We start from the raw sequence: 19,494 nt of genomic DNA, 5'->3' as shown, positions 1-19,494 counted from the left end.
TTTCAACACTAGAATTGGATGAAGAGAATAAATGCCGAAAGTAGAACTACAAAAAAAAAAAACACTTTTTTTCCCCAATTTTCTTAAATTCTCCTTTTAATTCCAACTCAGGTATTCTTTATCTCTTTTTGATCTTTTATACTTGTGTGATTCCATTGTTCAAACAAATCGGAATAAAAAACATGAAAAGGTTAAAAAAAAAATAATACCTTCAAGGCCCCCACCAGCTACATCACAGCCTGATTCTTGTCACCTTATATAAACCAACCTAACTCACAATCAAATACCATTCAACCTTCAACACTCTCTTCTACCACTACAACTCACCTTTCTCTATACCCTTCCTTCATCTCCTCGAGGTAAGGTCCTTCAACACCCTTAGGATGGAAAAATAGTTTTCGTCGGAAAATACTATATGCATGTGTATGATTTAGCATATAGGAAAATCATTTCCCTACGAAATCAATTTCCTCTCCCAATCCCCCAGTGGAAAATGATATTCTAATCTCCTGATGTTATTCTCTCATATAATTACCTCAACCTATTAGTTTTCTCAAGGAATTCATTTTCCCATGACCATTTTCCTTGGAATCCATTTTTCCTAGAAAATGTTTTCCGTGCAATCATAAACACATGTTCTTTGGTGGAGATTTTCTTAGGCCAAATAATATATATACATGACCTCCATAGGAGACCTGAGATTTATTTTAGTTTAATTTTTTTCCTTAATTTGTTCTCTTGTTTTATTCTTGTACAAGTTATAGAGACAGTAAAGAAGATGAGCAGGCCAGGAGACTGGAATTGCAAGTATTGCAACTATTTGAACTTCAGCTGGAGGGAGTCGTGTCAAATATGTGGTGAAAGTGAGAAAGTTGATCCATGCGACGGTACGGGCAACCCAGTCGCCCTCCCTGGTGATTGGTTTTGCACAGCTAATAATTGTCATACCCATAACTTTGCAAATCGGTCGGAATGCTTCAATTGCGGCACAATGAAGGATGTATATGGAGGCTTTCCCGGATGGAAAGTTGGTGATTGGGTTTGCACCAGGTAATCAAATTTATTTCTTTGTTTATTATGTATTTTTAAAAAGAAATTAGTCCACATGAATTGATATTTTACTGTGAATAAAATTTATGTACATTAAAAAATGAGGGTATGGAACATGCAGACCAAAGCCTTGATTTTTGTTCCCCACATATATAATCTGATTTGTTTAAATAAATAAATAAATAATAGGTTGACTTAATGATCTTGTCTTCCATGAAATTCTAAGATGAATGAAATTAATTTGAGGATCAAGATTCATGTTACGAAGTCGTAACAACCTGACGTAATCCTTATTCTTTATTTGGGCTTGGGACCAACAATGTATTGTAAATTCTTAAATATACAAGTATGAAACTAAGATAATTGTTGTGGTAATATTAGGTTATTAATTTATTGTGTTTTGGTTGAATAGGTGCAATGTGCACAACTATGCAAGCAGGAGGGAATGTTTCAGGTGCAACTCACCAAGAGAATTCTAACCAAGAGAGAGGGAGAGAGCTGCTGCAAGAGCAGCTCTCTGTAACTAGTATAACCATGTAGTTTTGTGGTGGTTGTGGTTTCAATCCACACTCACTTGTGTCTTAAGTGTACGTCTCTTAAAAGTAAGAGAGATCCTAGCATTTTGTTAAAGTTCATCTCTCTTTTATCAATAATAATAAAAGAAAATATTAATATTAATTAATATCAATGTTCGACATCTTCAAAGAGAGAAAATCATGTGCACGTGAGTGAAAGATAACGCTGTGCATGGGATGGGACCCTATTGTGCTTTTTTCTCTACGATGGGGGTAATTTTGTCCTTACAAATTTGATGGTGGCAAGGGTAGTTTTGTAAGAATCAAAAAAATTAGTGGGAACTACTCAAAAATATCACCAATAAGTTATATAAATTGATGCATCCGAATCAGGGACCACTGTCTGTCATTGATAGTTTTAAAACTCATTAATTCGACTTAGATTTCAAAGGTGACTTAGCCCAAAACTTGATGGAGCCAACTCTACAAGTCTAACTTTGCAAATCAGTCCAACCAAATTGAACAATGGTTCGATTGTGATCCAATCAATTTGATAAATTTTTTATTCGATCATTTGTTCAATTTTAAAAACTAATGCCAAACATGACAGCGACGAAAGAATTATTAGATCTATGATTCATAGAATATCTAAAGTGTGTTTTTTTCCCATAAAGAGTAGTTGAAGAAGATAACAATAATTCCTTCAAAGTATCAATTCCTCTAAAAGATGACATGTTATTGAGATGGGAACCAGATCCAAAGTGATTCAAATCCACCTTTCTTCTTTCTCTCTTTTCATTTTCTTATTAGAATTATGTCATTTATAAGGCAAAGTCAATTACAATTTTGACTTAATTATATGGCATTCATGTACAAGAACAAAGAAACCAAATCATCGGATTTTATTACTTGAGAATCAGATAAATATTAAATTTCTTACTCAAAAGAGTTATCAGTGCAGATTCCTAGATCTACTAATGTGTATGATGATAATCTAGAAACAAAATATTTCATGTTCTGCGAGGAATTGAGACGAGAATTGGATTCTCTGTCCTTAGATCGACCGAATGAGGAGAGGAAATCATGGCCAAGGTCTGTTCCATATCTGGAGGTGTTATGTGTCATTATAGGGTGGTGGGATTTCTACCATATCTATAATAACTCTATATTTAATGTGAGTACCATTGTAAAAATCTTTGTGAGAGTTTTCTAAAAGCATTGTTTTTATTTTTATCGCAAACCAACTTACTGAATAAAAGTAGTTGGATTTCCAAAAATCTTTTATAAAAAAAAACAAATAAGAGACAAAAGAGTAAATATGATTAGTTGCAATAAAAATAACTAAACAATATAATAAATTTAGGGATGCCTTACATGTATCACAAATTACCTTAAGAAATGGCATTATCACTAATAATAGAAACAGTAGTAATTTTTTATCGTCATTCTCATTATATTATATAATAGAAGTTACACGACTTCAAATTTCTGATTTTTCTATTTTTTTTTTTTTTTTAATGATCATTTATGGAAGCCCCATTTTGGAAATCTTCAGAAATTTCTGTCCAAAGTCATCCACTAGATGATCATGCTGTGATTTCTGGGATATAAGTTCCAATGAATATTCTTCGGAATAAAAAAATATTTAAAGTTTCTCATTATTTATAAATTTACCCAAATTTTGTAACTGTTGAAGAATGACTCTCCTAATTTTCCATGTGTTTTACATGAAACTCACATATAACCATTGAAGAGTTTTCATATGGGAGAAATTAGTGGAGCTTGTGATGCCATGTACCCCATTGTATCTCAATGACACTTACGGTAGTTGGGAACTTTATATATAGGCCTATAAAAGGTAGTCTGCTCCATTCTCATGCTTCTCATGAGACAAAATTGACACTTTTTTTTTTCTTTTGGTCCCCTCACTTAACGTTTATTTGCATATTTTATTTATACTTGTTGGAATACATTTTCATCAATAGTTTGTTAAATTTCTCATAATGATGCTGATTGTGTGGAGTGTTTTCATCAATCCTAGGAAGTTATGCCAAGGTCCTAAGAGCATCACACACAGAAGTAAAGTAGATGGACAGGCTCCTAGTCTATCAAAGTTTGTTTTGGAGTGAGTTGCAAGACCATCTTTGTTGCATGGATACTGATGCAGTTGTTAAGAGTTAGACACAGGTATCAGGTGCCATTTGACAAACCCCAAAATATAGGATACATGAACTCAAAATTATACGTAATGGAATTTATGAGTGTAGCGTTTGGAAAGGGATTCTTAAAGTGAGGGAGGATTTCGAGAAGGGAATTAGGTTCAAAGCAAGGTCGAGAGACAGAATCGGATTTTGGGAAGATAATTGGTGTGACACATTGTCTTTGGCAACTCAATTCCCATCTTTGTAAACCTGTTCTATGAAGAAGAACCGCTCAATACAGCAGTGTTTGATTCGTAACAAGTCCAGCTCTACTTGGGATTTGGGTTTTAGGAGAAATTTCAATGATTGGGAGCTAACGAAAGTGACATCTTTCCTTGATCTCCTGCATACGTTCCATCTCAACGAGGGCGAACAGGATAAGTGGGAATGGATAAGAGCTAAGGATAAGAAATTCTTTGTGAGGTCTTTCAATAAGTGGCTTATTCCTCTAGCTGAGCAATCTCTTTCGGAACCTATCATTTGGTTCAGGTTAGTCACCTCTAAAGTCTCCTTTTTCGTTTGGTTGGCCTCTCTTGGCAGGATTCTTACGTTGGATAATCTGATTGTTCGAGGTTGGATCACTCCCAATTGTTGTCCCTTATGTATGAGGGAAGGGGAATCAATTGATCATATTTTAATTCATTGCCCATTTTCTTACAATATTTGGTCAACTTTCCTTAAACTTTTCCGAATTAATTGGGTTTTTCCCCGTAAGTTTTCCTTGTTGTTAGTAGGGTGGACCAGTAATGCTTTCCACACCAGAAAACGGTTCCTATGGGCTTTACTTCCAGCGGCTATAGTTTGGGGGGTTTGGAACGAGAGAAATAATAGGGTGTTCAACAGCAAGTCTAGTAGCTCTCAGTCAAGTTTTTTGGAGATCTTGGGCCTTCTATACCTTTGGTCCAAGCAGAATATAGAATTCATGGGGATTACTTTTGATGATTTTGTTTGTAGATGGAACTTGTTATGTAATCATTAATGTTGTGCTTTTCTTTTCTTTGTTGTTCTTTGTGAGGCTCTCTCGGCCTCTTTGTTTCCTGTTTCCCCTTTTATCAATATATTATACTTTTCGAAAAAAAATAATAATAATAAGGATAATAATAGACTATAGACAATAGACTACACATAATGTCATGTTTGCCACAAGAAAAATTCAATAGCAAGAAGTATAACTCATAATATATGATAATTAGAAGTGTCACACTAGAGTCTGTGGAGTGTCAGAATCTTATTCATGTCAGACACACAAGTATTTGACCTTTAAAATTCTATGCAACACAGGACATCTACACGGAGTGTAAAGGATGAAAATAGAACCCTTATATATAGAGTTATGGATTGGAACACTCTCAAGAGTAATGGATAGCATAATTGATTGTAAAGGGCATTTAATGCCTAACAATTACTTGTAAACATCCAACATATCTAGTTTGCATCTAATTTAATGTCAACATATGAAATATAACTGTTTTAAAGAGACCTGGATGCAAGGAGACACTCTTTTGTATCTTTTCTCTGATTCAATCATAGATTTTATTCATAAAAGAGGAAGAAATACAATTTAGAGATAGAGTCCCTAAATAAAGGAAACGTTATTTAAATACTGATAATTATAATGACCCTTCATGATACAACAGTATAAAACAACAATGGACAGGTTCCGATAGTATGGTCTAATCATGATAACGGTACTTTATAATTATCAACAGCAATAGTTCCGATAGCAGCGCCATTAATTCCATTTTAAGAGCTCTTAAGTACCTTTTTCACTAGATTGGGCCCACTTGATTGTTGACCTGGCCAAAGCATCCATTGGGTCAATACATCTTTTAAGAAGAGGATCATCCCGAGGCAAAAGACCACGCATGTCGTCAGAAGCAAGGATGATGACATTCACGGCTCTCACTAAAAGAACCTGAAGTGCAATTCTAAAGAGATTTCTAGCTCCTTCCATGTCCTTTCTGTTCAAAGCTTCGACAGCAGGAACAACTGTGTGCTCCATTGTTGCTTTGTCAGGCAAAACAACCTCAAACCCCTGCAATTATAGGATTCGAGAAGATATGATGTTTTCCCCAGAGATGATGTAATGGAGCTAAAAAAAATCACAGCTACTAGTCTCGTACATGTATAAAGAGCTAAAAAATCATCAGTGTGTAACCATAACGGTTGTGTAATTGAAAGCTCTGTGTTGGGGGCTCTGGAAAGAGAGGAACATAAGGGTGTTTCAAGGACAAGAGAAGACCATCCAAGAGGTGACACTGAACATCTTGGGCTTGATGTTCTTTTGGAGCAAGTTAAGCAAAGAACTCGATGGCATGTTCTTCGAGGATTTTGTGTTTAAGTGGGATTCCTTGCTTTGTATAGCCTGTTTGTGGGACGGTTGCTCTTTTGTGTTGGTTGTGTTTCTTTGTTTGTGGGTGGGTTGCTCTTCGTTTTCTTTCTTTACTCTTTGCTTTTCTTGTAAAGATGCCAGCTCAGCCTATGTTTTTTCTTTCTTCTAATAAAATTTACACTAATAAAAAATAATAATAATAAAATGCTCTGTGGAAGAATTACATTTGAAATTTCATAGAAGGAAGCAATCCATCAGCATTATACAAGATTAAATAAGGCTAAGATAATGGATTTAGCATGGATATTATAAACTTATAATTATAAAGGTAACACATAGGCATGCATGTGTGAAAGCCAACTCAAAGAGAGATCGCTCCCTAAATTCAAAGGGCAGTCAGGATGAAGAGGGAACCAAATATTTTTGTTTGTAATCCGATGTAATATCATTGCATCATTATATTTACACTTTTACCTTCAAGTGACCGTGTTTTATATAGTATGTAAATGAGATTGAGATTGAAAGATGATAGAAGTTGATCTCTTGCATCTAAAGTGTATAAGGTTTACATCTACCAGAAAATTGATTTTTTGGTCAAAGAGGTCGTATGAATGTGTCGTTGGGAAAATTTAAAACCATCAAAAAATCTTTCCACCGAGCAAGACAATTGTGTGGAATCAAGTTTGTATATATGTATATTATTTATTATAAAAATTGACACTTTGGGAACACGTTCGACCAAAAAAATTGGCTACATCATTAATCAACTAAAGTAAACAGCAAATCTTCAATCGTATTCCCTCTTCGTTCGACTCATCTCAAAATCATTAATAACCGCTAAGTTATATCGTCATCCCAAATTATAAATGTCAATAAACTTGCATACACCTGTTGTTGGAAAAAAAAAAAAAAAAGAAGTTGAATCTTCAATCAGTTTCAATGAAACCCAACTTCAATTTTAGAATTTAAAATAGCAATCAGAAAATTCTCAAAAGAATTATCCAAAGATTTCAAGGGAAATTATTCTAAATTTCACTTCACTCTTTTAAGCATTTACCCTCACATATTTCATATCTAACCCACTCTACCCTGTAATATGTGTTCTTCAGCCCTGTCAAACATTTCTAACATATATTATTTATCTTATTAAAAAAGCTGAAATAAAATCATAAATGATAATAAATATACTGAAAAAACAATGCAACAAGCCACTAACTTCTAACATAGATTCCAATACCAAAATTTTCTGTAGTTGAAAATGGGCACAAGTCAGAGATGTCAATACCTGACTCTGGAGTTTCTCCTGATAAATACCTGCCGTGAAAGTTGCATCTGTGGCAAGGACCCCAATTCGCAAACTACTCCCAGCTTCAACTGGCTTCAAGTTTGCTTCTTTAAGCTCCTTTGCAACACACTCACCCACATGAAGGAAAGGTACAGAACAATCCTTAGAGATCTCTCCATGCCAAGCATGCGAGATATGACAAGGCATAACAATACAGCGAGCTCCTGATTGCTCAAGAAAGGATCTCTTCAACCGAAGATTCTCCACGACTGGAGTATGATCTAATTGGGTACAAGAATGTCCAGTATTGTGATAAGGATAAGAACTCCTTCCGAAGGATTGAAGTTCCTTGTTTAACGCCGGATCACTGCAAACAATGAAAGGAAGGTTCACTTCTCCATCTTTTGAACTCCACTTGACGAGTTTTTCCAAGAAGTTGAGAGTAGAGAAAGCCGACATCCCTCCAATGATGCCAACGGCATTGGATTGTCTGAGAAAGAGACTAGAGGCGTGATTGCTCATTGGAGCCAAACCAGAACCCTTCTTAGATTCAGCTAAATTACCACTCTCATCAGTTCGCACGAGAATTGAACAAGGTTGCAACCTCATTTTATACTGTGTTCTATGCTTAGATATATTACCTATGAGATGAGATGGACAATTCAACATTTGGAAAGACATTGCCATTCTTCCATCAAACACCCCCATTACCCAAACCCAACTCGAAAGTGAGTAAATCTTTAGGTTTTCAGTCTGAATCTCACCAGCTAGAACATAAAACCCATTTGAAAGCTAGTAAATTTCTACAAAATCCCAAAAATGTCAGCCCCTTGTAACCTAAACCCACCGCTAAAAACTAGTAAATTTCCATGGGATTCTGTGTTTCGGTCTTTCTATTCATGAAAGAACACTCCGCACAAAAGTGGGTTCTTGGAATTTCAGACGCCAATAATCAAACTCCACCTCACAAAACTTAAATAAAAAAATTCCTGGGTTTTCTAGATTTGTGTCCCCACAAAAACAGTGGAGTACTGGGTACCTAACCTTTTTCAGAACCTAAAACTCAAAACCCAACTCCAAAAACTGATAAAGCTTGATGGGTTCCCGAATTTCATCTCCCAACAACCAGTAAATTTTTCATGGGTTTCTCTAATTTCAGTCCCAAAACCAATACCCATCTCTAAAACCCAGAATCTCTCTAGATTTCCAAGGAATCAAACAAGAAAATCAACATCAAATTGAAAACATTTTGAGATGTGTAAAATACAAGAAAGCAAATACGGACATAAATCATCCAACCTTCAAGGGTATTTGTATACAAATATCACTCACAGGTTCTCCAATCATGGACATTGGAAGTCTATCACGTTTGGCCACCCAGTATATTTCGTCTTTGTCTAGAATCAATCATTTAGAAAAAGTATAAAAAATAATATCAAATGAAATAAAATAAAATAGATGAACAATAAAAACATAAATTTCTTACCATACCTGCTCTGAGGTTCCCACCATTAATGTCTTGGGGGTTGAAAAAGATAAGAACGACAGTTTCAATGAGTGACCCCATAATAGCAATATGACCAATCTTCTGTCAAATTCTAGATTTCATCTCGACCAATAGTATTTTTTACTCACAGAATATGTACAAGGCACTACTACAACTTTAGACTATAGTGTGTGCCAGTGTTTTAAAAATCTGATCAGACCAGCCGGTCCGACCACGTTGGACCAGACCCGTTAACAGTTAACCGAAAAAACCCAACTTTTGGGTGATTTTTCACATACCCCTCCACAATTCAGTGAATATTTGAGATGCCCTGTTTTAACATAGATGACATGTCCCCTTGTCCTTAGGTCTTCTCTTACATGTTAATGGAAAATGATCAAAATTAATAAGATTTTAATTATTGGGTCATATGCTTAGTAAGACAACCCTTAAAATTCATATCTAGACAAAGTTTAAAATACATATATAAAAAAAATTGGCTTGATCCATGCTTTGAAAATGAACGGCCACTAAACTTTTACATTTTAAATTTAATAGGGGAACTTTTTTATTTTTATTTTTTTTTAAGTTCTTAAAGTCTTATAATCTACATCTTGTGACATTGGATTATGTTTTTGAAGTTGAAGATACCTGATTTTGAGAAGAAATCAAAAATATTTTCTTAATATTTCATTTTTGGGTCCAATTGGTTAGATCCACCAATCAGACTACTTTGGACCGACTCAATCAGTTATACAAGTCAACAATGGGTCCGATTTTTAAAAACAACAATTTGCAACATGATTTCTCGTCTCGAACGAGTTTTCTTATAGGTTTGAGTCATATCACTCAACAATGAAAAAAATGAATCATGGTTTACATTTGATTTGTCTATCCGTATCATTGGTAGACATTACCAAGACTATTGGATGAGTCATATCAATCTAGGACAAGATTTAAAACCATGGTATGCAAGGCATGATTTTAAATCTCGTCTAAGTTGTCTCGATATCGTCCACCAATGAGACAAGTTGACAAGTCATCTCAAGACTCAAAGTCATGGTTTATTCTAATTCTAAGGTTTTTTTTTTTTTTAAATCTCATCCAAAACGATTCGATCTTGTTCATGGACAAGATGAGACGTCAAAACAAATTTTATAACCATAGTGCAAGGTCCACCCAAGTTTAATATATATTATCGTAGTTAAATAATTTAAGGTGATTCATAGTTAAATAATAAGTTTTAATGAAAATTTGAGATACCCATCCTATGTTTTCAAACTGATGGTATGCCCTTTGATCTTTATCTTCTTTGGAAGATTAATTAGAAAAAAATGATCCCAAATGTTGTCGTTTTCAACTTACTGAAAAAAATCATGGACTTTTTCTTTTTCCAAATATTTGTCTATCTTATAAATCTCTTCAACGTCTAGGATAAATTATTTTCTACTCATTTATCCACGTTTCTATCCTCATCTTCACCTCCTCTTGACCATCATCCACGTATTTATCCTCATCTTCATCCACATATTCATTCTCATCTTCACCTCCTCTCAACCATCTTCTTTTGAAGACCCTCAACTTTTTTACTCAGAAGTCTGTCATCTTCTATTATTTTTCAAAAATCTTGTTTTATTCTTGAGGTTGAAGGTTGAAAAGGAGACCCTTTAAGTTAAAAAAGAGGGTAAAATATTTCACCTTCAAAATTGAAGAAAATGAATTTTGGGCTCAAGGGGCATATCATTAATTTAAAAACATAGAAGATATCGCAACTATTTACCAAAGTGTGGAGGGCTACATCTAAATCAGCCAATAATTTAATATTAGAGGAGTTCTTGTGGATAATCATGTGAGTCATGAATGGATGTGCAATAAGTAATTTCCCTTTTTTTATCAGTAAATCATGAGACAGCCCATATTTCGATGTGATCATTTTTTTTTTTTTTTTTGGGTACCTCTTCCAACAACATAAAATAATTGATCTTTTTATAATACAAAGTTGATTGATAGATGCTACAATCTCAAAATCTTTTTATTTTTTTATGTGTATGAACAAATTTTTGCAAAATATTCTTGAATCCAACACTATAAATCATCAATCAAGCACATTTCTAGGTATTTAAATCTATCAAATTATTACCAAAATTTGGATTTGGTGTTAGATAATGTCAATCAACAAGGGGATTAGGGGATCACCAGTCGTTCCATTATTTGATTTGCTCACTAAATTCAATAGAAAATTGGAGGTCCACATGTAATGATGACAAGAGACATATTATATGCAGTTTAGTACTCTAAAGCCCAATTGAATTGAAATAAAATGTTTTACTTGCCTATAGTTGGGTCATGTTAATTTCATGAAATAGATTGATAGAAGACTTGTCTGTCATGAATGCACACCATTGGACGATCAAAACCCAAATTATTGAAGAGAGAATGTTTTTCAAAGCGGTTGAAAGAGAGTGGGATGAATATGTCCCTTATATAATCCGCATAGGCATCTAAATACAATGATGTTAGTTTATACAATCACTGATCAACACTATGACCCTCATTAGATTATGGTTGGTATCCATCTTATCTGACAAACCCAAAGAGAAGATACCCATTTTGGTAAAAATAAAATATACCAAAACGAGTATATTGGCCCTTTTAATAAATATTTAAAAAGCATGGCTTGGCTCGACTAGTAATTTCGGCAAATCTTTCATGGATTTGGTAAAATACCCATTTGTATTTGTCATGTATTAAAAAAAAAGTCAAAAAAATGTTGATTATGTTGTTAATATTTGTATTTAAAATAGTGTTTTTGGAATAATATTGTATGACTTTTTCAAAAATACAGAAAAATACAATACTGTGGGATGAATTAGTTTATATAAGAGTGCTGATTTTTGAATTTAACGGACTCAAAACTCACTGACGAAGCATGGGCAAAGAACTCCAGCTTCTATCCCTCGGGATACACAACCACGCTGACCAACCTGCCATCTGCAGTTGTGTATCCCAATCAAAATAATCTATAGTTCTTCGTGCATAACACGTCGGTGAGTTTTTTGAGTCCGGCTTAAAGGCTGAGTTCAAAAATCATTAGTCTATTATATAATAATTGATGAGCACAATTACCTTGATTAGGTTATGGTTCAACTCCAGCTTATTCTAACAAACCACAGGTGTAAATTCAGTTTAATATTCTTACATAAGATACCTATTTTGGTAAAAATAAATAAGAGTCAAGATCCCTTGGCTCAAGAAAAAAACACATGGTCCCAGCCATTTAAATACAAAATCTAATTATTGAGATTTAAACATGGGATAAGAATCTCCGACAATTTTTTTTTTATAAGCAAATATCTCCGACATATGTATTATCAAGATACACGTAAATCTCAACGGTTGGCCTTTTAATAGAGAGTTGTACTGGAAATGTACATTGTGGGAAACATTTCTGACATGGATGTGTGTCAGAATCATAGATGCTTTTCATTGAGATCATTATCCTTTAATAAATGTTTCAAAATATAACTGGATTGGTAATTTGGGCAAAATACTCTGCTGATTTGGTAAAATACAAATTTGTATGTCATCCAAAAATCTATTAAATGTATAAGAAAAGGTCAAAAAGTATTTCATTATATTGTAAACATTTGTATTTAAAATAGCGTTTTTGGAATAACACTGCATTCACATGACCAAAAAGATCTATATTTTTCAGTATTTTTAAATTTGAACTGTATCATATATTTTAAGACAAAAAACAATACTAGAAATTGCAAACTAGGAGATACTGCAATGGTTGCTTAAATCATTCAGTTGGAACTTCTTATTATATTTTTTTTCTTTTCTTGATAGGAATAAAAAATTTTGGTGAGATCACACTGAACTAAATTTTGTCTCTGTCTTAATATTTTTCTTCTTTTGCAAATCCAGGATTTGAATTGATACTTTTTCATTCATTATTGTCTCGTGGAATCCTCGAATATACTTCATTTGAATTGATACCTCTTGTTGAAACCTCGCACCTTTGCATGCACTCTTATCAGTAGTGTTCACTTGCCAAGGACTTATATAGTTCACATGGAACACGCACTCTCTGACCAATAAATTAAGAGAATGTCAATTGAGATGGTTTTATGATGCTGGATGACGGCGAATATGACCACATCAGGAAGATACAAGCTGATCATGAATCCTTTTTTGCCATTTAACTCGTCCCAGAACTATATATATAAAATCATGATTTTCTGACACCCCCCTCTACCAAGCTCCCATACACCCCAGATATGGGATGTGCTAGAACCATAGATCTTTTTCCTTGGGATACATAATTACACATTTATGAGGATGTGTAGCTGTGTATCCCAAGAAAAAAGATATAGGGTTTTAGCCCATGCCACATCAGGGAGCGTAGGGGGGTGTTAGAAAATCATGACTCATATATATATCAAGACATGCGACTAAGGATATTTTCATCAAAGTACAATGCAACTCATTATTTGCCTTCCTCTTGCCTCTTTAGAGCCTTCAACTTGCACCAAATTGATGTCATCATTGGTTTTCTTTTATTTTTTAGAAGAAGAAAATTCATTAAAATGGAGAAGAAAAAAGCATACAAAAAAGGAAGACAACGAAACATACCTAGAAAGCATAATAAGATAAAAACCCACCTACTACATCTCATCCTGACACATAAGCTCCTATCTAAATATAAATCCTCAACAAAAAAAGTCTCAAATTCATTAAAACGCTTACGACAAAAGAAAATAAGAAATAAATCATCTAATTTTTCATCACATCAGTCTTCACTTTATCTTCCACAAGATAGATAAAAAGTGTGAATAGATAGATTCCAGCCAATTATTACGTTTGTGAATGTAACATCCCTCCAAATCTTTCCAGTTCTGATGCAATAAAATAGCCAAGTTTTTGTCATGCAAAACTCATATTTTGTGTCATAAATGCTTTTTGGTACATTAGATTGGCTAAAAACGGCATCTGATCCAAAAAAAACTATATAACTATGGTTGTATCCTCAAAATTCATTTCAGCTTTGATTTTGAAGAGCTCTGCAGAGGTTTTGCTACAGATTGAGCAGGGTTACTTCTGATTACCTTCTTTGCGTTGTACTTTATAGAAAAGAAGGCACATACCAGGGCAATAAATACTGTTGGGTAGACATAAACGGCTTTCATAGGATCTGTGTTAACAGGTTTCCCAAGAATCCCTTCCTTAACTAGGCCCCAAATGACCAAAAGTGTCCCAAATAAGGTCATCCTCCCTGGTTTCAAGAGACCCACGAGTGATCCTGCCACAGAGAAGTAGCTTCCTGCAAGAACCTGGTAGGAGAGGGAAAGTAACTAACAATGAGACTATTGACAGAGAAATTAGAAAAGAGAAAATCCAACTCATTTTTGTAGAATATATAAAGTAGGGGTGGCAATCTCAATATAATTCGTGAACACAACTCAAAAACGACATGAAATTAGTGGGTTTGGGTCAAGTCTAATTGGGTTTGGGTCATAATAGTGTCAACCCGTCTAACACGATTATCACGGAACGCGTCTAGGCTAGTGATGTCAACCCGCTTAACTCATTTTGGCACATTTAGTTATTGTGTCATTAACATGTCGTTTTAAATCATGAAACATATGAGGTATCTCAAATATCAACAATTATTTAAGATTTTTTAAAATTACATAGAACTTTTTTAGAATACATTTTTTTTTTTCAATTTTTATGAAATATAGAGGGTGTTCTAAGATATTTTTCAAATAATTAAAGGTTAAAGAATTTTTTAGTTGGGGAAAGAAAAATATTATCCTTAATAAGTAAAGAAAATTTCCTGACAGCATTACCTTGTGGCATCCAAAAACATGATCCATTGCCCATGGGGATGTAGAGGACAAAATTCTAAGAACTTTGAAAAACAAATTCGAAGAAAACTTAATTTATGTATTGAAATACTCAATTTATGTTGGTAGATATTGGTTTATGGTTCTGTGACTTTATTTTTAGTAATGGTATTTTATTTTTGGTTGTGAAAATGGAATTTATTTTTTCTCTTAAGATTATAATTTTACTGGACGGGTTACACAGGTTGGGTACCTATTTAATAAATGTGTCGGGTTCAGATTTAAGTTTTTGACACGATTATAAAATGGGCCGGGTTTGGATTAGGTAAATTTTCAGAATACCCTTACCTCAACATGACACAACTCAACCCATTGCCACCCCTAATATTAAGGCCGTCCACTGCACATAGCATAAATGTAGACATGCTACCACTATTTGTGGCTGAGAGCGCATATCTAAAATTTGAGATGCCTTGATGAAGGCAGCCATTTGATCTATCAAATTATTATGTGCAGAAATTGATGAAACGTTTATAAAGGTAAAAAAAAGTGCATATGTTGCATTGGTGTCAGCTCAACGTTATATCTTGGATTTCCACAAAGCCAAATTGAATATCAGATTGAATGAGGAGATGAGAAGTCAAGATTGAAGAACCTCTAAGCGCTGGAGATCAGGTACTGCAGAGGCTTCCTTCACATTTGTCAGATTATAGATATTTAGTAAGTTGTCCCAGCTTGGGATGGTCATATTCTTCATGAGTCCATGAGCAACAGCTCCAGGATAGAGAAGGGCCTTCACTACAACAGCAGGGAAGATTTCACTTGCAATCAACTGGGAAGACGTCACCTCTATTGGTGTTGTACACATCCCAGATCTACATGGGACCCTGTGAAGTGAACCCAAAACCTGATTTCATCCATATATTTTTTTTTCCAAAAAATTGTAACAGGAGACAGAAATATTGCAGATTAAACCGAAAATGCATAAGTACTTCTTGGATTATTAAACTGAAAATGATTACATGTGGTCTAAACCAGAAATGTGGGGGTGCCTCACACCTTCCTCATTCTTTAATCTAACCTCCCCACCCACACTTTTGTTTTAGAGTTTAGACCAAGTTTTGGGGTCAGTTCTGTTTAAAAGACATCTTTATGGACAAATTTGTTTTGGGTGACTATTCACACCTTTGAATCCAATGAATGGTGGAGACTCCAAACCAAGTAGTTTTGGGGTTACCACAAAGAATCCATGTGGCTACAATAGTGGCTTAAAAAAGTGGTTATAGTCATTAGCTACTGCAAGAAGGCTTCTAATCTGGTGATTTGGAATCCTTTATTTTAAAAGCCGTTTAAATAATTGGAGACGGACAGCTTATCCAGGTAGCTTGCTTGTTAAGAATAAGTTGTAGTAGTGGTTAACAAAGAGGAAAAGCACACCAAACAAAAGAAGATTCCTCAGATAGCCCATTTGCCTCCACTTATGGAGTCAATTTTTTATTAATTTTTTTTAATTTTCTTTCAAGGTGGGGTTTCTATAGGGGGGTTAGTTCAATCTGAGTAGCATCTTTTCCTTCCTCAGCGAGTCTTAACAAAATCTTAATGGTCATCCAAAAATCAAGGCGAACATTTGTGTCCCTTAATCCTTATAAAGATAAAACTAAGATAAATGATTACTTCTTCATGTTTCATATTTCAGGTTTTGAAGGGTGGTCATTCAAAGGGTACAAGTGACATGCATGATAGGGAATGGGTATCAACAACATTCCAGTACATGTGTGCAATCTATCAAAACGACAATCCAAATTTTCCAAATGAGTGTCCCGCATGGGAAGAAGGGCAAGTTATAACAGGGCATGAAGTCTGCAATGTCATTCCAGGCACCCTTCAGCCTAGTTTATTAGTTGATTTTCATAAAACTTTTAAAATATATATATGATACAGGAGCACTAATTGGAAGAACATTAGATCAGTTGAGGTAGATAATTATGACTAGATTTTATTTATTTATTTATTTATTTTTATAACCAAAATTATGGATAGAATGAAACCCAAATTTCATAACAAAGGGATGTTCAAATTAATTTTCAAAAGAGAGAATCATTAAAAGGATTCCTCTTTTAAGAATTAAGATCCTTTCAAGATAAAGGAAAACCAATTAGAAACATGAAGGAACAAGTTGTATAGATTGTGTTCATAAGAAAAGCATGGAATGGGCACCTCTTGCATCAACATAAGATCACTCTAAATTAGAAGTAAAAAAATTCATGTATTTAAAGAAACCCAGATCTAAAAACAAACAAAGTTTACAATTTTAGTGCTTCTTGGATCAATCTAGAAACCTAAAGGCGTCTAATTTCATCAAGAATTATGTGGTAAAATTCCAAAACAAAGGAGACCCAGATCTTAGAAACTTAAGAAAGATGTTGAAGAATACCATGATCCTAGAACTTGAAGAATATCAAGTTTGTGTTGTTTGGGGTTGGCTTTGCAGATAAGAATTCAGATGCATCCATGACTTTTCTTTTTAACAAAAAATCAATTAAGCTAATGAGAGAGAGATGTAAGAGTGACCTGAAAAGAGGGATCTGAAGGATGATGAGAAGAAAATAGATGCGCGAAGCGATTGGTGACAGATTGCTTGCCCATCCCTTTGAAGAAGCCATTGCAAGAGAGCTGGCTGTGCTTGTCTTCGACTCGGAGGTTTTGTTTTATATTTTACCTTAATACCCTTTCAGAGAGACTTGTATGACTACTGGTTCTCCGCTACTAGCCTCTAAAAGGAGTGCAATTTGGTACGGTTCAACCCGAGAAGCGAACCAAACCGATAATTTTGGCCTGCTTTGGTTCGGTATAGAAGAACTTGCGGTTCGGTTCTGATGACAATTTGATAAAAAGAATAATCCAAAATACATTTTTCCAACACAAAAGACGTGCAAATTTTAAGATATTCTAAAAGCAATATAAAATATTTTTTAGAGATTATATGACACTTGCATTAGAGAGTTTTTATGAGTGACACTTCAAAATTTTGGAATTGCCACCAAATTTGAGACATCGTTGGAGATGCTCCTAGACTTTACAAAATGTTTAATAATTTTTTTTTTATATATAATGACCAAAATGATAATATGTTTGGATGTAAATGAGATATTTGATTTCGATCAGAATTAAGGTTTTGTTTCTTTGATTTTCATTCTTGACCCAAAGAAAGAAATGTTTTGAAGACTTTAATTTGATGAGAAATGTGGATTGTGGATTGTTAATTGTGTAAGGTGATTTTAGTAATTGTGATATGTGGGTATGGTTATGTGTCTTGGATCCGTCTCCATTTTAATTTACTTAGTTGAAGATGCATAATGTCTCTTGCATGGTTCATATATGTTTTAACCTGATTTTATCTGAGAATCTGAAATGTTGAATGCATCTTGTCTTTTATAAACGCTTGTATCGACGTTGTCATCCTAACCTTATCAGATCTATTGGTTAATAATGTCAACATGAATCTCAATAATTAATTTTCTATGAGTTTATATCCATGGGCTCCTTACATAAACATCTACATGGTACTTAGATTTCATTTTATTGAAAAGTTATTTATGAATTGGATAATACAAACTATACATTTACTTTTAAATTTACTGATATCATCAGATGTGGTAGAATTGGTTTGAAGTCATACTTTTATGTTCTGCTGGACTGGAATACACAGATAAGAGTCGCAACAAAAATCACCAGAGGATTAACATATCTCGATTATCTAAATCCACCACAATATTAAGGGACCTAAAGTTGAGTAATATTCTATCAGATGAAGACTTTTAATCAAAAAGTTCAAATTTTGGTGTGGTTAGAGTGGTTGGTGATTGCATTATGATTAATGCTGGAGTGACCTCAGTGGGGGATACATGGGGAGAAGGGGCATCTTGATGTGGTGGCACATGCATGACCATAGATGCATTTTTCCGAAATACGAGTAAGATGTATCTACAGACATATGAGTGCCACCACATCAAGGTGTCCCCGCTAAGATCACTCAAGCACGACTCTTAAATACATGGCACCAGATATTTTCACTAGTGAACTCGATGAGGCTATGAACGTTTATAGCTATGGTGCACTGCTTTCGAATATCATAACAAGACATGTAGTCTTGAATCTTAACCAGTCTCCTAAAGATCAACTACTTATGAAATGGTTACTTATGCTTACCTTACTATTTTAAAATTTTAAAAGCTATGAGTGTTGACCGATATGTATCAAATTCTTTGCTTGCAAGCACTGTCAATATATGACCCATGTGTGTCGATACTAACCTTACTATTTAAAATTTTTAAAAGCTATGAATGTTGACCCATATGTAAACAATTTTTTGTTTGCAGTCACTCCACTATGTGAATATTGGTTTGGGCTTTTGAAAAGATTTCATGGTTGGAATTCCCCTAAAGTCATGACCTTCATGCATGCATACATGCTATGGCTAGAAACTTCGTGGTTCAACCCCTAAAATGAGGATATAACTCTCTATCGTGATGGTGTGTGCATTGTGTACAACACGATGCATGAGAAACATAAATGGATTAAAAGAGGCTTCAACTCCCAACTTTTCAATCAAGCCGAATCCTAACCTATTAAGTGTGGGAAAGGGTATCCATTACATCCTAATGACTTTCATAAACATAAAATAAAAAAGAAAGGTGAGATAAAAGAGGGAAAGGATGCAAATGCTTTAAAATAAAAAATTCAACCCAAGACCCACCTTGTCCCTTGAAGTGT

General features: G+C 34.2%; 3 protein-coding genes across 4 annotated transcripts; 1 reads left to right on the top strand and 2 right to left on the bottom strand.

Annotated features, from left to right (window-relative positions):
- Positions 1-233: 233 nt before the first annotated feature.
- Positions 234-1,687, top strand: LOC147392550 (uncharacterized). Of its 2 annotated transcripts, none has more exons than XM_086456374.1 (3): positions 234-359; positions 759-1,050; positions 1,463-1,687. In XM_086456374.1, exons 2-3 carry the CDS (start codon positions 779-781, stop codon positions 1,527-1,529), a joined length of 339 nt encoding a protein of 112 aa, XP_086312500.1. In that variant the 5' UTR covers positions 234-359; positions 759-778; the 3' UTR covers positions 1,530-1,687. The 2 variants fall into 2 exon arrangements, with proteins under 2 accessions (XP_086312500.1, XP_086312499.1); XM_086456373.1 differs by having other exon boundaries at positions 263-359; positions 765-1,050.
- A 3,660-nt stretch (positions 1,688-5,347) lies between these two features.
- LOC147392549 (aspartate-glutamate racemase family) lies at positions 5,348-8,676 on the bottom strand. Its single transcript, XM_086455867.1, has 2 exons — positions 7,384-8,676; positions 5,348-5,801 (listed from the first exon to the last, which is right to left on the bottom strand). Exons 1-2 carry the CDS (start codon positions 8,089-8,091, stop codon positions 5,520-5,522), a joined length of 990 nt encoding a protein of 329 aa, XP_086311993.1. The 5' UTR covers positions 8,092-8,676; the 3' UTR covers positions 5,348-5,519.
- A 4,957-nt stretch (positions 8,677-13,633) lies between these two features.
- LOC147392548 (tail fiber) lies at positions 13,634-17,470 on the bottom strand. Its single transcript, XM_086456523.1, has 3 exons — positions 17,293-17,470; positions 15,377-15,608; positions 13,634-14,205 (listed from the first exon to the last, which is right to left on the bottom strand). The coding sequence occupies exons 1-3, from the start codon at positions 17,382-17,384 to the stop codon at positions 13,909-13,911; spliced, it is 621 nt and encodes a 206-aa protein (XP_086312649.1). The 5' UTR covers positions 17,385-17,470; the 3' UTR covers positions 13,634-13,908.
- Between the last annotated feature and the right edge of the window lie 2,024 nt (positions 17,471-19,494).

This window comes from Akebia trifoliata, chromosome 10 (assembly GCF_017979445.1).
Source record: "Akebia trifoliata isolate Shusen 1 chromosome 10, ASM1797944v1, whole genome shotgun sequence".
NCBI classification, from domain to species: Eukaryota; Viridiplantae; Streptophyta; class Magnoliopsida; order Ranunculales; family Lardizabalaceae; genus Akebia; species Akebia trifoliata.
Note: the sequence above shows the minus strand (reverse complement) of the source record. Positions and strands in the feature narration are given on the sequence as shown.